The 16,833-nt window shown below is 37.8% G+C and overlaps 1 protein-coding gene across 1 annotated transcript; it reads left to right on the top strand.

The window, feature by feature from the left end:
- The first annotated feature begins 2,215 nt into the window (after positions 1-2,215).
- Positions 2,216-16,743, top strand: acp2 (acid phosphatase 2, lysosomal). The gene is made up of 13 exons (XM_088441698.1): positions 2,216-2,352; positions 5,730-5,825; positions 6,322-6,408; positions 11,096-11,156; positions 11,286-11,377; positions 12,084-12,182; positions 12,280-12,369; positions 12,456-12,539; positions 12,628-12,676; positions 13,661-13,749; positions 13,832-13,938; positions 14,255-14,430; positions 15,775-16,743. Exons 1-13 carry the CDS (start codon positions 2,266-2,268, stop codon positions 15,918-15,920), a joined length of 1,263 nt encoding a protein of 420 aa, XP_088297824.1. The 5' UTR covers positions 2,216-2,265; the 3' UTR covers positions 15,921-16,743.
- The last annotated feature ends 90 nt before the right edge of the window (positions 16,744-16,833 follow it).

Genomic DNA, 16,833 nt, shown 5'->3' with positions numbered 1-16,833 from the left:
ATTCTCAAATAGAGGTACTGTACCCCGGAGTACATGACGGCATTTTAGGGGTTGCGTGTGATTTTAATAGATTTTCTGCAGGTATCCGCAAATCTGATTAATTTATGATTGATGCTGTGACAGGAACAGTTTGTTTTTCCGTCCAAGTTAAGAGCAAATTACTTGGAACATGAAGCATCTTGGATGATGTCATACGACCTATCTTTTGACGTTTCTGAATAAAATACACCATGAGTTACCACTATAAATTTACTTACAAAGTTCATTAAATCAGACATAAATGGTGTAGCAACAGTCGTTTTGTTTTCATCCAAAAATGCTTTGCACTGGTTATGGGGGATTTGGCCGAAAACAATGTATCAGAGGGGGTAAATAATTTAAAAGTCACCATTCGAGAATGTGACATTAACACACCACCAGAGACTGCCACACTAGATCACTAAAATGCCTGTCAGTTCCAGGCATATGGTGCAAGAATTGCAGGGATGTTAGACAACCATGAAGTTGGATGTAAAAACGTTGGTAATGATCATTGTTACTCTATATGTGAAATTTGAGTGAAACCTACAACATGATTATGAGAAAATTCAGTTTTGAACCGTATTTGCCTGAAAGCATTTTATTGCAACTGCAAGACCTAATGGTATTGTCCCGATCAGTCTTTGTTCAAGAGGACTCCGTTGTAAGCACTTGTACGGGTTCTCTTGAACAAGTAGTATTGGGGCAGCCCTACTATAAACTACAATAAAATAGGGACCATAAAGTTTACTTAAATCTCATCAAAGAACAAACTATGCATCTTCCCTGGGACAATAGGCACATCAATTAGTATAATAACACCAGGAAATCAACTATCAAGTGTATATGACTTCAGGGAATTTGTATACAAGTGTTTGAGTCACATGTATCTGTGAATTGGGTGGAGCTTTATTGTTTGCAAAATTAACACCATCTGTATGCTAAGCAACACAACCCAACAATACAGTCTCTTCCATTCTCAAAGAATCTCTTTAATCCTTTGTTTCCTTTGTTTGTCTGCTTGTCACACAAATGTAATGCATTAATAAATAAGAATGAGAGTGTGTTTTCTCATATATTAGTTTTTAAATGTGGCCAATGGTGAAAACCAATACTTCAAACAAGCTTAACCCTGTTGATTCAACAATTGTGCAAACAGAAAACTAAGCAAGGGTCAAATGAAATGTCAAACGCTTCTGTCGCTTACAGTTGTACACAGCTCATAAAACAATACTGTACTCTTCTGTTTTATATAAAAAAGGGCTATACTATTGAAGTATATGACCAAGAGAACGTATGCAACCATATATGCATGCTATATTATGTTTCGCTAATATCAAACCCCCAAACAATTTTCATGATTTTTCAAATCAAACCGAACACATTTTCTATTCCAGAAGGTGGTAGCTTTTCAACACAAAAAGCAAAACACTTTCACCAATAAATTGTTCCACTGGGGTCAACAACTGCAAATAAATTTGTTAAATACTGTAATCTCATTAATGATTAATATCTTGCTTCTGCAAACATACGGAGTAGAACATTTTAGAACTGTAGTTGGTAAATAAAATGATACAATGTCAGTGGGGCATAATATATTATAACATAACATTAGTTTATTTATTGATGTTAGTGGCTTATTGGCCATCATACTTGTACTATATGGTCGCCCATTCGTGGTAAAGTTCATGGTAAAGCTCTTAAAAACCGAAAGTACACACAAAGTACTCAAAAAGGAAGGTTTTCATTTGAGCTTCATAGTCTGAATGTGCTGTTTAACACTTAAGGAAAAGTCATCACGTTTCAGGGCGAAAGAATGACATGACAATGACAGAATATTTTCTCATTGACAAACGTCCAAAAATCAAATTTGACTCGAAAGCATTTAAGTGGTAAACGCACTTTATCCAGAAAAAAAAAAAAAAAAAAACACGTCGCATTTATAGCTTAGGATCGACGGTTGTCTTTATTGCATAACTGTTAAAGATCTTCCATTGCATACAACAACGTTATTGTAATTATACGTAACTGAATTTACACGTGCGCAAATATTTGAATAACTGTACGAAACGTTTTGTGACACATCTAATATGGCTGACGTGCTGGCCCATCTCTGAACTGCGCGAAAGCGCTCAAAAGATGTCTATGCTCGTTTATGTGAGGCGCTTGTGCCGTCACGTGACACCAAACGAGCAGTTTAGCCGTTGCCACTCGCAAAAGACAAGCCTGGTTATCACAGGCACTGCCATGCTCCATAGATTTGTGCTCGTTTTGGCGGTGGGTGCGCTCTGCGAGATAGCCAAAGGGGAGAAAAAACTGGAATATGTAACCGTGGTAAGTACGGTGTGTTTGATCCTGTGTTGCAATTGTTGCGGGATCCGTGACTAGGTAGACTCCGTCCGCGAACCGGTTGCCAAAACACATGACAAGACTACGTGTAATCTACTCTATATGAAGGCAAACTTGAAAATATTGCTGCAACTTAGAGCGTGCACAAAGAATGCCAATGTGTCATTACTGTTGAGTATTTAGTATTTAACCTGGCTATATGGTTATCGGAGCACTTAAGCGAATCATTTTGTGGCATTAAACAGTATTCATTTGACACCATGGACGTCTGAATAAACAAACTGCAGTTTCTCCCAAATCTTATTTGTGCATTGCTATTAAGCAAGCTGACTTGCTGTCAAGTGTATTTAAATGGATCTTTCCTGTACGGTAATTGTTTTTTGCAATGCCAGGCTTGCAATGCTGTTGCCTTTGTCTGTGCCATCAACAGCGGCTATAAAAAAATATCTTCCCTAATGGAGAACATCATACAGTTCATTAAGTGCTTTGTCAAAATAAAATCTTGGAACAAATAGTACATATTATGAAACATTTATCTCATTTTCAATTTTATTAATAATGTGGGCTATTCAATGTAGGTTATTAAATGAAAATCCAGGAAACAATGTATAGCACGTTTTTAGTTATTAATAAAAATAATTTCAAACTGTCATAAAAATGAAACATTACACTGTTTGGTAAAATATTAATTTCATTTTATTAATAAATATAAATTAGGAGCTGTCATTGTAGAAAATAAATAGTAAAATATATTAATATAATAAACCATTTTATCACATCTTATTTATTTTATTAACTTACTTTTAAAAGATGCGTATGTATATTGTAATGACTGAACAAAATAAAAGTAAATTCAATGACACACTTATTAACAGTTATTGCACTGACTGAACAAAATAAAAGTAAATTCAATGACACACCTATTAACAGGTATTGCACTGGATTGTTTATGTAATAATTTTAAACGGTCTATAATATGTGATCACAAGAGATTTGTGTGCCCTTTGCCTTCCGTCTAAAATGCACTGAACTGCTTCCACTGGGCATGCGGTTCTCAGTGTGCCGGAGCAGGACTCATTCATGACAGCTGTGACTTCCTCCCAGGGCAATTTGACATTTGCTGCGCCTGTTTACTAAATTCCCAAATATCTTTCTGGCCCAACCCCAACCACATCGATTGCGAGACCCGCCGCCTGAGCATTAAAAAAGTGCCTTCTGAGTCAAGTGAACTCTCAAGGCGCATAAGTCAAATTTTGGGGATTGAATGCTAAATTTAGCATGAGTTGTTTGATTAACTGTTATGCTTTTTGTCAGAACTAAAAATAGGCCTTTCAATTCAATGATCTGCCATTAGGAAATAGAAATTTTCAGTGTATTCCGCTTGTTATTGGTATGGGAAAAAAAAGTATCAAACCCACCCATTGATCCGTACTCTCCACCTTTTTGTGTCGTAAGGTTTCAAACAAGTTTAAAACCGACAATTTTATGTACAGTATTACACATTCTAGAGTGAGCGCTTGGATAATTGATTCACCTGGCAGTCCAAAAGATGTATTCGTATGTCTTTACAATGCCAACTAGTTATTTATTTACACCCGATAATATGCTGAGTGCTTGTGAGATTCAGTATAGCTAAGGAGACGCAGAATCTGTCAAGGATGTGACAATTGAAATTGTTTTGGACTGAGTAAGAATTTGCCCTGTTAACACCATTCCATCAAGTATCTCAAATGTCATGTGCTGTAAGATATAACATAAGAAGGTCCACTCAGGACAATGTCCAACTCATTATGTTGTTTATTTTATTTATTTTTTTTGCCTGTCCAAACAAAAGTTGTTTTGTTGGCCATTGCTCCAACTAATGATTGAACTGATTTGGTGGTCACATGGTTTTATTGAGCTTATCCTGAAAAGTAGAGTGAGGGCTGCTGACCAGATAAGCACAGTGGTAGAGTACACACTACTTGGATTGTTTTCAACGGTAGGGTCATTATACATGCTCGGTATTTGCAAGGGATGCATCTATATTATCTGCACTGATAACATACTTCTTTGCAGGAGTGATTTACTTAAAAATGCATCAAAATTACACAATTGGTTAAACACACTTAGCTGAGTCAAATTATGCTCTGCTTGGGTGGTGTACTTTTTTTTATGTAGTTCTCACTGATGTTAGGCTGAGATGCCACATTACCTAAATGGCTAGGTGTTTCTTTAAACAGTAGGGGATTCCGGGCAATACAAATATACTTGACTTTAAACAATATTTTATTAAAAAAAAAAAAAAAAAAAGATCACAACCACAAGATTTTACATTTGTTGTCAGGTATCAGTATTCTGTAAAAACATGCGTTTATGCATCCTAAACAAATGGTTTTGTCCCTTATCTTGTCTTTGCACCAGTGGATGAGAACCATGCTATGTATGATTACGCCCCTCGTGTTGAGTTTAGATAGCAACTGCAGTTAGAGACTGCATAAGTGTTGCGCACTGCACATGGATTTTTGGAGACTTTAACTAAATGGTGTGCAAAGTGTTTTTTTCCCCTCTCTAGGCAATTCATGTTTGTGTCACACTCACATAAAACCAAGACAGCTTTAAATACGTATTGTTTATTTTATTTATTATAATAGAAAAACCTATTTTCCGCTCAGTCAAGCAGTATGGTGCTTCCTGTATATCTGTAACTTAAATATGATGTGACTGGAATTTGCCTGAAATGTATACTGATAAGCCACAATGCTTGTGGGACAACGTCCTTTACAAATGGTACCTATGATTCTTGCGTCTCCATGCAGCATTCTGATTAATGTTGCGTTTGTGGACCGAGCAGCAAACCCCACCTGATTTTATTCATCTCACAGGTAGCCATTTTGCCATTTGCTGTCGACTGAAAAATGACAAGCCAGTCACGGCTCAGCTGTTTTCTGAGTTTGGTCTTGGTCACATGATGTTTGCAAGCTTGAGCAATCATCAGTCATTATCCGAGTCAGCAGGGTGAAGACACAAACAGACATTTACAAAAGCAAGAACGGCTAAGCGGAAAATATTAGTTTATTCTGAAAAATACCAATATAATTGGGGCACTTAATAATAGTGGACTAAAAGTAGCTGGTGAGTCATAGTCTGTTCTAGAAAGAATTTGATTGCATTTGAGCAAATGTATTATTCTTAAACTGTTGAACATACACAATTCTTTCTTAAAATTGGGAGGAAGTGGCAAAAAACTAATCTGGTTTATTGGTCAGTGGTGGCTGGCGCACTGAATGGATAAAACAAGACTTAGCAAGAAAATGGCTTTGGAATCCAATCTTAAGTGACCGTGGAGCCTGTGACACGTACATGCCATCTCTGTTTTGCAGTTGTTTCGGCATGGCGACAGATCGCCAGTCAAAGCCTATCCCACTGACCCACACCAAGAGAGTGACTGGCCTCAAGGCTTTGGACAGCTATCACAGGTACTTGACCGTCTGCACAATTCCCTTTCATTAACATTTGTTTTAGCCCAACTGCATACGGGATGAAATGTTTTGTGATGTCACTTTGGCAGGGTTCACACTGCAAGGCTTAATGCTCAATTCCGATTGATTCGCGAAATCCGATGTTTTTGTGAGGTTGTTCACATCTCCAGATAAATGGGACTTGTATGAGACCTATGTGTGAATACTAAACTGCTCAATATCATCCTGCGCATTGGGAAAACCAGATCTGTGTTGTCCACACTGCCATCAAAAGATTAGATACAGGTCGGATAGGGGCAAAAAAAATTGGAATTGGGTCGTTTCAGGCTGCAGTCTTAATCCCTACAACAGGTATATGTGAATTTTGAGAGACTGAGCAAATAACTTCCTAATAGATCTATCTTGCAAACAGTGCTTGAAAGTGCAAATAAAATGAAGTTGATTCTCGTTGTGCACACTGTTTGTAGTGGTTTATGGTTTTGTTTTTTCTCAGGAAGGCATGCGGCAGCACCTGGAGCTTGGCCAGTTTCTGAGAAAGCGTTATGCTGGCTTTCTTAATGAAAGCTATGTCCGACATGAGGTAAACATTTGGTCCATTTTTTAAAAAATGTTTGCACCATTTTTGGATCTGAAAACAATGGTATAAATATGTAACTAAACTCAAAACAAACCTTCCGCGAGCAAAACAAGTTTCGTATGTTGTGCCATGAATAAGGATAGACATTTCTTAATTTCAAGCACTTTGATGCACTGTAAGTTATTTTTTCAGTTTCAGACTAATGAATACCTGTATGCATTATGTAAAGTTGATGTGTTACATTGCTTTTTATCGTAATGGTAAAAAGGATACATTTTTCGGCATACTTATACCATTTTTATAATTTATAGCGGGGGGGGGGTATTTTCTCTTTGTGTGTGTGTGTGTGTGTGTGTGTGTGTGTGTGTGTGTGTGTGTGTGAGAGAGAGCGAGAGGGGGGTGTGTGTGTGTGCATACACTACAGTAACACAAGACGCTGTACAAACATGGCACTGCTAAAGGAATTCTTACAACAATTGTCTTGGACATTAATCAGAAAGTTTTGCTCACCAATAAACTTCTTTTTGATTGAACACATCCAATTTAAACTGAAATATGGGCACTTAGTAAGAAACAACTATAAATCTACAGCACAACAATATTTTAAAAAAGGATTGATTTGAAATAAGCTCATCGAGTGATGCTAGTTTAGTGGTTTAGGCCTTGTCAACGCATAACCAGGCTTAATTAAACCGGCATAGTCTCCCCCTCGTTGTGTAGAAAAAACAAACAACAACAAAAAAACGTCCGTCCACTTTACTTTATTTAAAGAAATCGCTGCTACACGAATCCAGCGCTGTGTAGTGTCGCCAAATTAAGAACTTCTGCTTCTAAAAACATCTGCTTCTGATGTCACTAATACAGTATCTGCAGCAGGGGAGGACTCACACATGATACACAATGAGAGCACAATGCTGTTGCCCCTAAAGGCTGACCAAGCGGTGGGATTTGGACAGATTTGGACTCTTTTAAATAACTGACTTTTCAAAACTTGATATAATTGCCAATTCGGTTATCGGTCCATGCCGCTATAACAGAGCTCAAGTTACACTGGCAACAGGTCTTGTATTTAATTGTAATTTTAGTTTTGTGTTAACACCCAGAATTGACGATTGAGTCATTTCAAAAAATTGTTGTGTTGTTTGTATCAAGATTCAGGAGCAAACGGTGCAGTAAAAAGGCAGTTGTTAAAGGTGACATGCTGTCAACTTCAAAATACAAGGCATTTATTTCCCTACATTATTTGTTAAGGTATAGTTTATTTTGAAGTTGGCCTTCTCAACGTGTTAGTTATGCAGAGCGTTAACAATTGACTTGATTTTTTTTTTTCTCACGCACTAATAAGCGTGTATCTAGGGAAAGAAAAAAAAAATGCCTCGAGCATTTTTTTTTAACCAAAGGCTGTATTACTCAGACTCATTTTAGCTCAGACCGTCAGACCGTAGAGCAGTCAGCACATAAGTATTTTTGTGTGGCAGGGTTCCTGCCACCCTTCTCGAAGTTGCTTAGTACCAGCATAGTGGATAGAAACGCCTTCATGCCATGACAAATGTAACATTCGACTAGTTGTAAGTCATTAGAAGTTAGGAAATCCTTGTATGAAGGTTGCAAACTTACTTTGTGTTCTTTGAGATAATAGCAGCTATTGGTCATATCGGTCACCCAAAAAAGGAAATGTGCATTCCCTAGGGACTATTTTTTGACACAAGATGACAAGAGCTTTAGTTATTGTGTCCATCTCTTAGCAGGTGTGCATGTCAAGCAGCCCTGTATACAAAGGCGCTGCTTGATGCGGCCGAACGCAGAAATAATTCCCAAATGCGTCACAACTGCGTTTGTTTTGTCTGAAGTGAAGTTCGGTGTGTGCTGTACCTTTTGTAAACTCTAAAACTGATTTGCTTATTTGGTGTGATCCACACCACTGACTGTGACTTTATTATTATAGCCATATAGAAAGGCTACCAAGTTGAGATTTCATTATTCAAATAAATAAAAATGAGGACAGCTGAGATAAACCGAATGGACTTTTTTTCTTTTAATACTTTGCCAATGATCATCTTTGTCAAAAACAAGTGACTAAGACTTTGGTGCAAACAATGTGATCAAACCTGTCACTAGGGCCTAGTGAAAGCGATGCCGCAGTATTGCCTATAGGCAATACTGCGGCATCGCTTTCAGTATTTAAAGAGCGGAGAAACACAGTCAATTAACCAGTTTAGCCTGTCTTTTTAAAGAATGTTAAAACAGCCAGGTCCATGAATATTTGGATAAAGACATGATTGTCTGCATTCCAGCTTTGTACAACATCACGATAGATTGAAATATGTATGCACCTGACTGTACCTTAATTTCCATAACGTTTGCCCTTGAATCAACTTCCCTAATGAAGTTTAAACTGTTCTGCTCTGCCTCAAAACAATTTAAATTTGGCAAAACAGATGATGAAAAGGACAACGGAAGACAAGAAGGCTAAAGTCAATATTCAACAGTTTAAACTTGTTTTCTGTCTTGGTCAAATGACACTTAAAACCATTTTTTTTTTAATTATTGGTGCCATGAAAGGTCATTCTGTCGTCTTTCCAGAGGTACTGTAGAAAAGGTCTTAACATGACTTATGACATGAATTGGACAGAAACTCATGCGCTTTTGGTCCAATTACGTTTTTCAATGAAAGAGACACTTGACAGGTGTGCAGGTGGTAGGACCGTCTTTTTACTCTATGCCGTTTGTATTTTGCCTGTGAGAGTCCCCTACAGAAAAATGGAAGGTCGCAAAGGCCGCTTTCTAAATTCTTTGATTTTAAGATACACTGAAATCAAAGAAGCAAGCAATTATTTATTGTTTCCAATATTTTTTCTTCCCAAAAACTGACACATAACAGCTTTCTTTTTAAGCTTATAAGGTTTTGGGGTGAACTGGGCCAGTTGTCTACTGAACAGCAACCACATTCACTATCAAAACAAGCGTAAATTCTTGTCAGCTGACTATTAAAAAACAAAGAGGTTCGATGATCATTAATGATCATAAATCGGATTTTAACACTGAACACAAGGAGGAGGAAACATTTTTCCATTACTGTTTTTGTTGTATAGGTTTGAAAATATTTGAACTAATGACACGATTTTTTTGGGGGGGTGGCAAGGGTAATCTCCCTTTCTATTTTGCCTACCTCCGCCCTTCTTTTTTTAACTAGTTTCGAAGGCTGTGTCAAAAATCTATCTTTGAATACCGTATGGCACAGGGCGCAGAAAAATAAATGACAAAGGATTTTTCTCTGATTTCACCTTTCTATCTTTGTTACTCGAGGCAATTTATACTAATCACTAGTCATTTACCGTATTTACCCAAGTAATAACTAATCAATTCTATCTCCTCATGCATCGTCATGAAACTTGTGCTGCACGAAGTTGACGCCCTCACCTTCTTTCTGCTTTTTTCATTTAAGATTGCCGAACAAACCATCAGTTTCCTTTATGTTGGCAAAAGTTTTCCTCCTGCACTTTCTTTAGATAAAACAAACATGACTGCCCTCATCTGGGTGGCATTCCCCATGTAATATAAATAGCAATTACAATACCTATGAATATAAATTAAAAAAAATATGTTGGTTGGATAGAACATTTATTTAGAACTTATTGAAATATATAGTGGGTTTTCAAATTGAATAACTTTCTAAATATTACACACTTTAATTTGAGGGTCAAATACTAGTGCTTTCTGTTGGTGTGCATAAGACGCTTCAATAGGGCGACAATGTAAAAACAGAATAAATGTCATCATTGTAATTTCTTCGTGTTTTCTTGCATTTACATCTAAGTTATATACAGTATTTTTTGAGGGTATAGTGTCTGTTGTGAAACAGCTGTGTGTGGCTTGCAGGTGAGCGAGTGAGCGAGCGAGTGACAGAGGGTGCCCAGAGTCTTGAGCCACTCCTCCCGCTTGGAGCGATTGAACTGCGCATATGAGCACTGGGGGGGGGGGATTTTCACCATTTGATTTTTCACAGTCTCTTACGCGCTTCGCTACAAGTTTCACTTTGTCCTTTAAAGCTACTGTACTAGTCCCGTGTGTGAACAAGAATGAACTCGGTCACTGGTTCAGTCCGCTCACTTCTTTTATTGAAAATAATGGAGCAGTTGCAACTAACAAGCGACTCGTGTTAGCCACGGTTGTTTACCCTGGATGCTAACTGTCAATTGACAGCCTCCTGTCTGGGTTATGCCATTACCATAAATACCATGAGTAAGAATATGTTCGATACGGATAGAAACGCACATCTGTACGTCACTACGCTGCTTATGTGGCTGATGGATGCAATCTACCTCAAATGTTTTCGAAAAAAAAATTCTTGAGTTTGAAAGTTACCGTTTACAGGATGCAGTCATAGTTTTGGCCTTCATTTTTGGGTAAAAAAAAATAATTGCGTTCTATACTTGGGGAATCACAGTACCTATTCATGACACAGCATCAGGAGCAACTGGGGGTTCGGTGTCTTGCTCGAACACACTTCACGAGGCGTAACGGTCAGGGATCAAACCCACAGCCTCTCGGTTGTCAGACGACCTCTACCGCTGAGCCGTGAACGGCTCGCCGCAAATGGCCCCTGGTCTGCCGTTTGGACACACCTGCTCTGCTGTTTTGTTTAAAGAAAGGCGCAGTCCCTCTTGAACCAAATTTTCTATGTGCACAGATTTCAGTTCGCAGCACAGACTACGATCGCACCCTGATGAGCGCTGAGGCCAACCTTGCAGGTAATGCCACCGATTTGTTGTTTCTGTTGCTTGCCAAGATACCTGAAAAAACAAAAATGTAAATGTTGACTAGCTGGCCATAAGGGTTACATTTTAGGACTTCAAATTGTAAACAAGCATCCATTACAGGTCTATACCCACCCAATGGCGATCAGGTCTTTTCGCCAAACATCGACTGGCAGCCCATCCCTGTGCATACGGTTCCACAACGTGAAGAAAAGGTAGCTATAAGAACATTATAACTTTTGAAGGTCACTTGGGCAGAGTGAAAATTTTTTCTTGAGGCCTTAAGAACCCCAATACAAAGCGTAACTCTCATGACAGTCATTATTGGTGTTCAGCAGTTGAATCACAAAATACAAACCAGAATTTGTCCGCAGCAGTTTGAATCTCCGACCCCGGTCAACAATAAATGTATTTTTTAAAAAACGTTGCTATTTGGTTGCAACAATGCTTTGAGCAATTAATTTATAAGAACATTAATTCTTGTCATACACATTTGTGTAATTAGTGGTTGGTAGGTTACACTATGTATTTTATGATTCCTTTAACAAAAAGTGACCTTTAGGTTGTGTGTAAAGTGGTGACGTCTAGGTCAATTCTTTGCACAACTTTCATAATAACTGCTTGTAAAAAAATAAGATTTGGTGTGTTATGAATGACTGGTCCACAGAATGAGCTTATCAACAAATGTCATGACCTATATTTAAAGATACAAGGTTACGGGATTGATTTTTATGTGATTCAATTTCTGTTTACGTGATTAAACGTCTGTAAATGTTTAGAGTAGATAAAAGATAAAAAGTTAAATTCGTCAAATAATGGCTATTTGGACGATTGTTTTTGGCTGATGTTTGAAGAGCTATAATGGACTGATTAATCGGGCCCTATGATTAATTTATCAGCAAACCTTTGTTTATTTTTCAGCTGCTGGCCTTTCCTCAGAGAGACTGCCCTCGCTACGAGGAGCTCATGAACGAGACTGAACAAACGGAAGAATTCCTTAACGTCACAACTACTAACAAGGTTTTCTTTTTCACAGCATGAACTATATAATGAGATGAACTGTAATTGATTAAGAGCAGCTTTATTCGGGAGTTTGTTTATTTCCCTTCTCTGTTAGGACATTATGGAACTGGTCCGGAATAAAACTGGACTGAAGGCGATAAGTGTAGAGTCTGTCTGGAGTGTGTTTGACACCCTCTTCTGTGAGGTGAATACTTGAATTTTCAACTTTTGGTTCATTGTCTTGGCTGGAGGATTCCCACTAATAAACGTGCTTTCGGATGTGTTTCACAGTCTCGTCATAACAAGTCCGCACCCGATTGGGTGACGCCTTCTGTCTGGAAAAGGCTCCACTTTCTGAAAGACTTTGGATTCCGGGTAAAAACCATTTGTCTATCCTCCTGGATTTCAAGCCATTGAGGCACAAATGTTTGTAATCTAAAAAAATATGCTCCAATCTTCCTAGGTTATATTTGGGGTCTACAAACAGCAGGAGAAGAGTCGGCTTCAGGGAGGTGTGTGTCGAGCCTGGTACACACAAAGATCTACAATAGCTTACCTACAGTATTTTTGTTCATGTGGGACCAAACATAACATGAGCTTCTAGTTTGTGATCCACTTTAGAAATTATTGACATAGCACATTCTATGAAGATGAGGCTTATCAACTGTGCATGACATCTGTGGTCAAAGCCAGACTGACAAGGACATAAGATGAAAAGAGGTGCCACTGGGCATCTTAGCTGTCAGGAAATTCAGTGGTACCTTGAATTGAGTGTTTTCCTGAGTGCTTGTGAACAGCAGCCAAAATAATGATACGATTGTTTTGGTCAATCTTGAAATCATGATCATTATGATTATCATCAGGTATCATGTTTTAGTCAAACATGTCTATTTAGTGCCCCCCTCCTCACCCTTTTTTTAAACAAGCAGTATATAAACAAGGCTTCAAACTTACAAATAATAATAAACACTGTAAATAATGATTAAAACAAATTCACAAGCCATGAAAACACTTGGCACACAGGGCAACACAGCTACCTTACCTGCTGAGTGCAAAACAGTGAAATAATAAGCCTACTTAGAACCAAGCAAATTTTAATCAATTAGCAGTCAAAATCTAATTTTCAGTCATTTCAAACCGAATTTATTCCTATTTTTCGCCAGTCGTATTTTTCAAAATGGGTCTCAATTGACAGCTAGCATTGTATATACAGTATTAGGTATCAAGTGAGAAACTCAATGCCGTTTCACACAGGTAAATAATACATTAGGGTGAGAAAAAAGCCCAGGCTTTGGTCATGCAAACATGTGGGAAACATTGCCCCTTGGTGGTAGGATGACAAAATGATTGGACTTGTAATAAAAAAAGTGCTTGACGTTTTAATAGTTAATATCGCAGAAGTTCGGCTTAATTAATCGTGGCAGTCAATATCGTGATCGCGATTAAAATTGGATTAATTGTGCAGCCCTAATATGTATGAAACCTCTGTCTACCAGGAATTCTGTTGGGTGAGATAGTGAAGAATCTTTCCCGAGTGGCTGAATCTAAGCAAAGGCAGCATCTAAAAATGATGATGCTTTCCGCGGTAAGACACAGTAGATAATACCGCACATTTGAAAATTGATGACTTTATTTACATTGGTGGGTATTGACGATGTTGCACACAGCATGACACCACCTTGGCAGCTCTGCAGTTCAGCTTGGATGTCTTCAATGGCAAACAACCACCGTATGCCTCCTGTCACATGATTGAGCTGTATTCAGATGATAGCGGGTACGCCACGCACGCACGCACACATGCATGCACAAAAAAATTAAAAATGACATCGCTAAAAACGGCGTCTCTTAATGTACGCACAAATCGACTGTAAAGAGAGAGGATCATAAAAATGGGATGTATGATGTTAAATTGTGTGCACGTTAAAAAACATGGAGGACAATCCACCATTTGGGTCGGATACAATGCAAGCGATCAGCCGAAAGCAAACACCTATCATCTTGTATGAACAGAATGCTGACATTGGTAGAATTGGATGTGAATGTGAAATTGGATCATTGAAAACACAAATACATTTCTTGTGTGTGCCCAGGTCTTACTCGGTGTCAATGTTTTACCGGAATGACAGTACGGTTGAGCCGTATGCACTTCATTTGCCAGGCTGCTCCCTGGATTGTCCCCTAGAGGAGTTTGTGAAAATTACAAAGCTGTCTATATCAGAGGACAGACACCAAGAGTGTCAATTGCCCTCATCTGGGAGCAGTAAAGGTGAGATCTTAACTAGGTCAATTCCGTTTCCAACATGGATTCAATTCATTTGATTTGATTTGATGCGTTTTCTGATTTTATACAGTACTAGTTTTACTCTCAAGTGGAAAACACTGATGAACCATTGCTGAAAAAAGTATAAACTTTTATCCTGATTTTTAAGAATAGAAATTAATCACCAAATGAACTATGGACATTTCTATGTATTTCATGTGACCAAAACGATTGAACTAACATCATTAATAGCACTATCTTAGCTCGTGTCACTGCACCCAATAATAACGTATATGCTAACAGTGCTCGTCATTAGCATGAGCCTTATAAAAATAGACAGCCAACGTCCTCTTCATTATTCATAAAAAATATAACACAACATATTTTCAACTATTTTTTTTAAGAGGACATTGATGGTGTTAATTTTAAAACAAGATTTCTCATTTAGCAAAGCACAGAAGCATTGATGCCCACCCTCTTAGCAAGCGGAGGCCATACTTACCAGAGCTCAACGTGAGAGCCCGTTCGACGGGAAATAGCTAATTAAATGCTTATGATTACGTTAGAACGTGATTTGTATGATCACATTACATTTCGTACGAGGAAATTACTTAGTTCCATCCAGATGCTTGTCAGACGAGTCTCCTTCTCCAATCAGCTTTCAGTAGATTTGGGCTACTTTGTGGAGAGGCATTGCTGTATCTCTAAATGTCACATGCGCCATCTTGTGGCGGAATGAGACATTTCCACTAAACGGCATACACACGTTACATAACCATGTGTTTATTTAATGTGGGTGTAGTGTTGTTATTTTTCAGTAAACCACAAAACGGTACGACATAATGAAGATTATTGTCCTGGGCTCTCTATCAATTATAAGAGAAGAGAGTTATGGATAAATTGGAAACTTTGCAATGATTAAATGCTCCATTCATTGATTGCATTAAGTGCACTGTATTCGGTGACCGAGACACTCAGTGCTCTGCTTTCTAGTGGATTTATTAAAAGAAAATGTCCAATGACAACAAGAATGAATGATTTTGTCCCTTATTGCTTACGAGAGGATATGAATGACATGAACGACGTTTACAATACTTAAATTAACCGAACAAAAAATTAGGATATAAGTATGTTTGTATTTAATTTAACTGCTGTGTATAAGCAACGTAAGGATCAGTTCTTAGTTACTGGCAACACATTATTTCTGTAGCTCTCTGATCCCCTCTAAAAAAAAAATCACATATCCTCTACACGCCATGAAGTTGTACTGATAGATTTACATTTTAAATGCAAGATTTGCACAGAGTTCAATTCAAACAGGAGATGGTGATTTCTCTTTCTGTACTTCAGAAGTGATCATCACTCTGGTGGTGTCCGGCTGCCTCTTGTTGGTCCTCATCGCCGTCCTCTTCCTGTCCATCGTTCGGCACAAGGAGCCACTGGGCAACCAGGGATATCGCCAGATCATCAACCATGGGGGGGGCGAGGAGTCTTGACAAAAGTGCATACTAAGCAGATCCTCATCACAGGACAGCAGCGAAGTTGATTGTGAACTTTGACCTCGTTCTGGAGCTTTATCAGATCATTTTTAAATCAGTCCCCCCATGTTTTTATGAGAAGCTTTTTCAAACGTCTCAAAGTTATCATAAAAATGACAGGGAGTGACCTGGACAGATTTTTAAGTTTTTAACACTTTTTGTGCTTTTCCGATTTGAATCCAAGTTGATGGGATCTACAATATTTGGTGCAATTCTGTGAATGAAAAGACAATGTTTACTTTTAGTTTTTTTTTTTTTTTTTAATCTAAAGAGGTTACATTTCTTACTTTTAAATGTGTTTGAATATGATGAATTGCTGTTGTTCAAATCAGCTCAAATTACCATTATGCCTTAAATAATTGCCGCTGTCATTTTTTGTCTGTGGATTTTTAATATTTAGTATTACATTTTCAACTTAAAAAACATGAAGATGTACCAAATTAAATTTCATCATTTGATTGTGTCTTTCATGTGGTTAAAAATTAATTGGGCATACAAAGTGACTGCGCCAATTTTGATTGAATCTTTTTGTAATTGTGTGACATTTCAATTCTTTTAAATTGTTTGATTTCATCAGTAGCAGCCAGTTGACGTCGTCGAAAATTGCTTTTTGGAACGTATCTGTTTTAACCTATTAGTAACATTTGCAACACTGGAAAATACTTCAATGCTGTCTTCATGATTCTTGTGTTTTCATTGTTATGTTTTATTGAAAAAGGATGAGCCTTGCTGACATGTATTTTTCAAGCGGAATAATTAAATGAGTGGCTACATCTTTGCAGACACTTTTCCTTTAATGCTCCCTTGAAATTTTGCTAGTGAATTAACCATGCAACACCTTAATGATGTTCAGAAAATTGTGTGAAGTAGT

Source organism: Hippichthys cyanospilos, chromosome 2 (assembly GCF_059441005.1).
Source record: "Hippichthys cyanospilos isolate Australia breed blue-spotted pipefish chromosome 2, RoL_Hcya_1.0, whole genome shotgun sequence".
In the NCBI taxonomy this organism is placed as follows: domain Eukaryota; kingdom Metazoa; phylum Chordata; class Actinopteri; order Syngnathiformes; family Syngnathidae; genus Hippichthys; species Hippichthys cyanospilos.
Note: the sequence above shows the minus strand (reverse complement) of the source record. Positions and strands in the feature narration are given on the sequence as shown.

Coding starts and splice junctions, on each gene's coding strand:
- acp2 (XM_088441698.1), top strand. CDS start 2,266: ATGCTCCATAGATTTGTGCTCGTTTTGGCGGTGGGTGCGCTCTGCGAG. Junction 2,353..5,729: donor AACTGGAATATGTAACCGTG/GTAAGTACGGTG, acceptor TCTGTTTTGCAG/TTGTTTCGGCATGGCGACAG. Junction 14,431..15,774: donor CTCATCTGGGAGCAGTAAAG/GTGAGATCTTAA, acceptor TCTGTACTTCAG/AAGTGATCATCACTCTGGTG.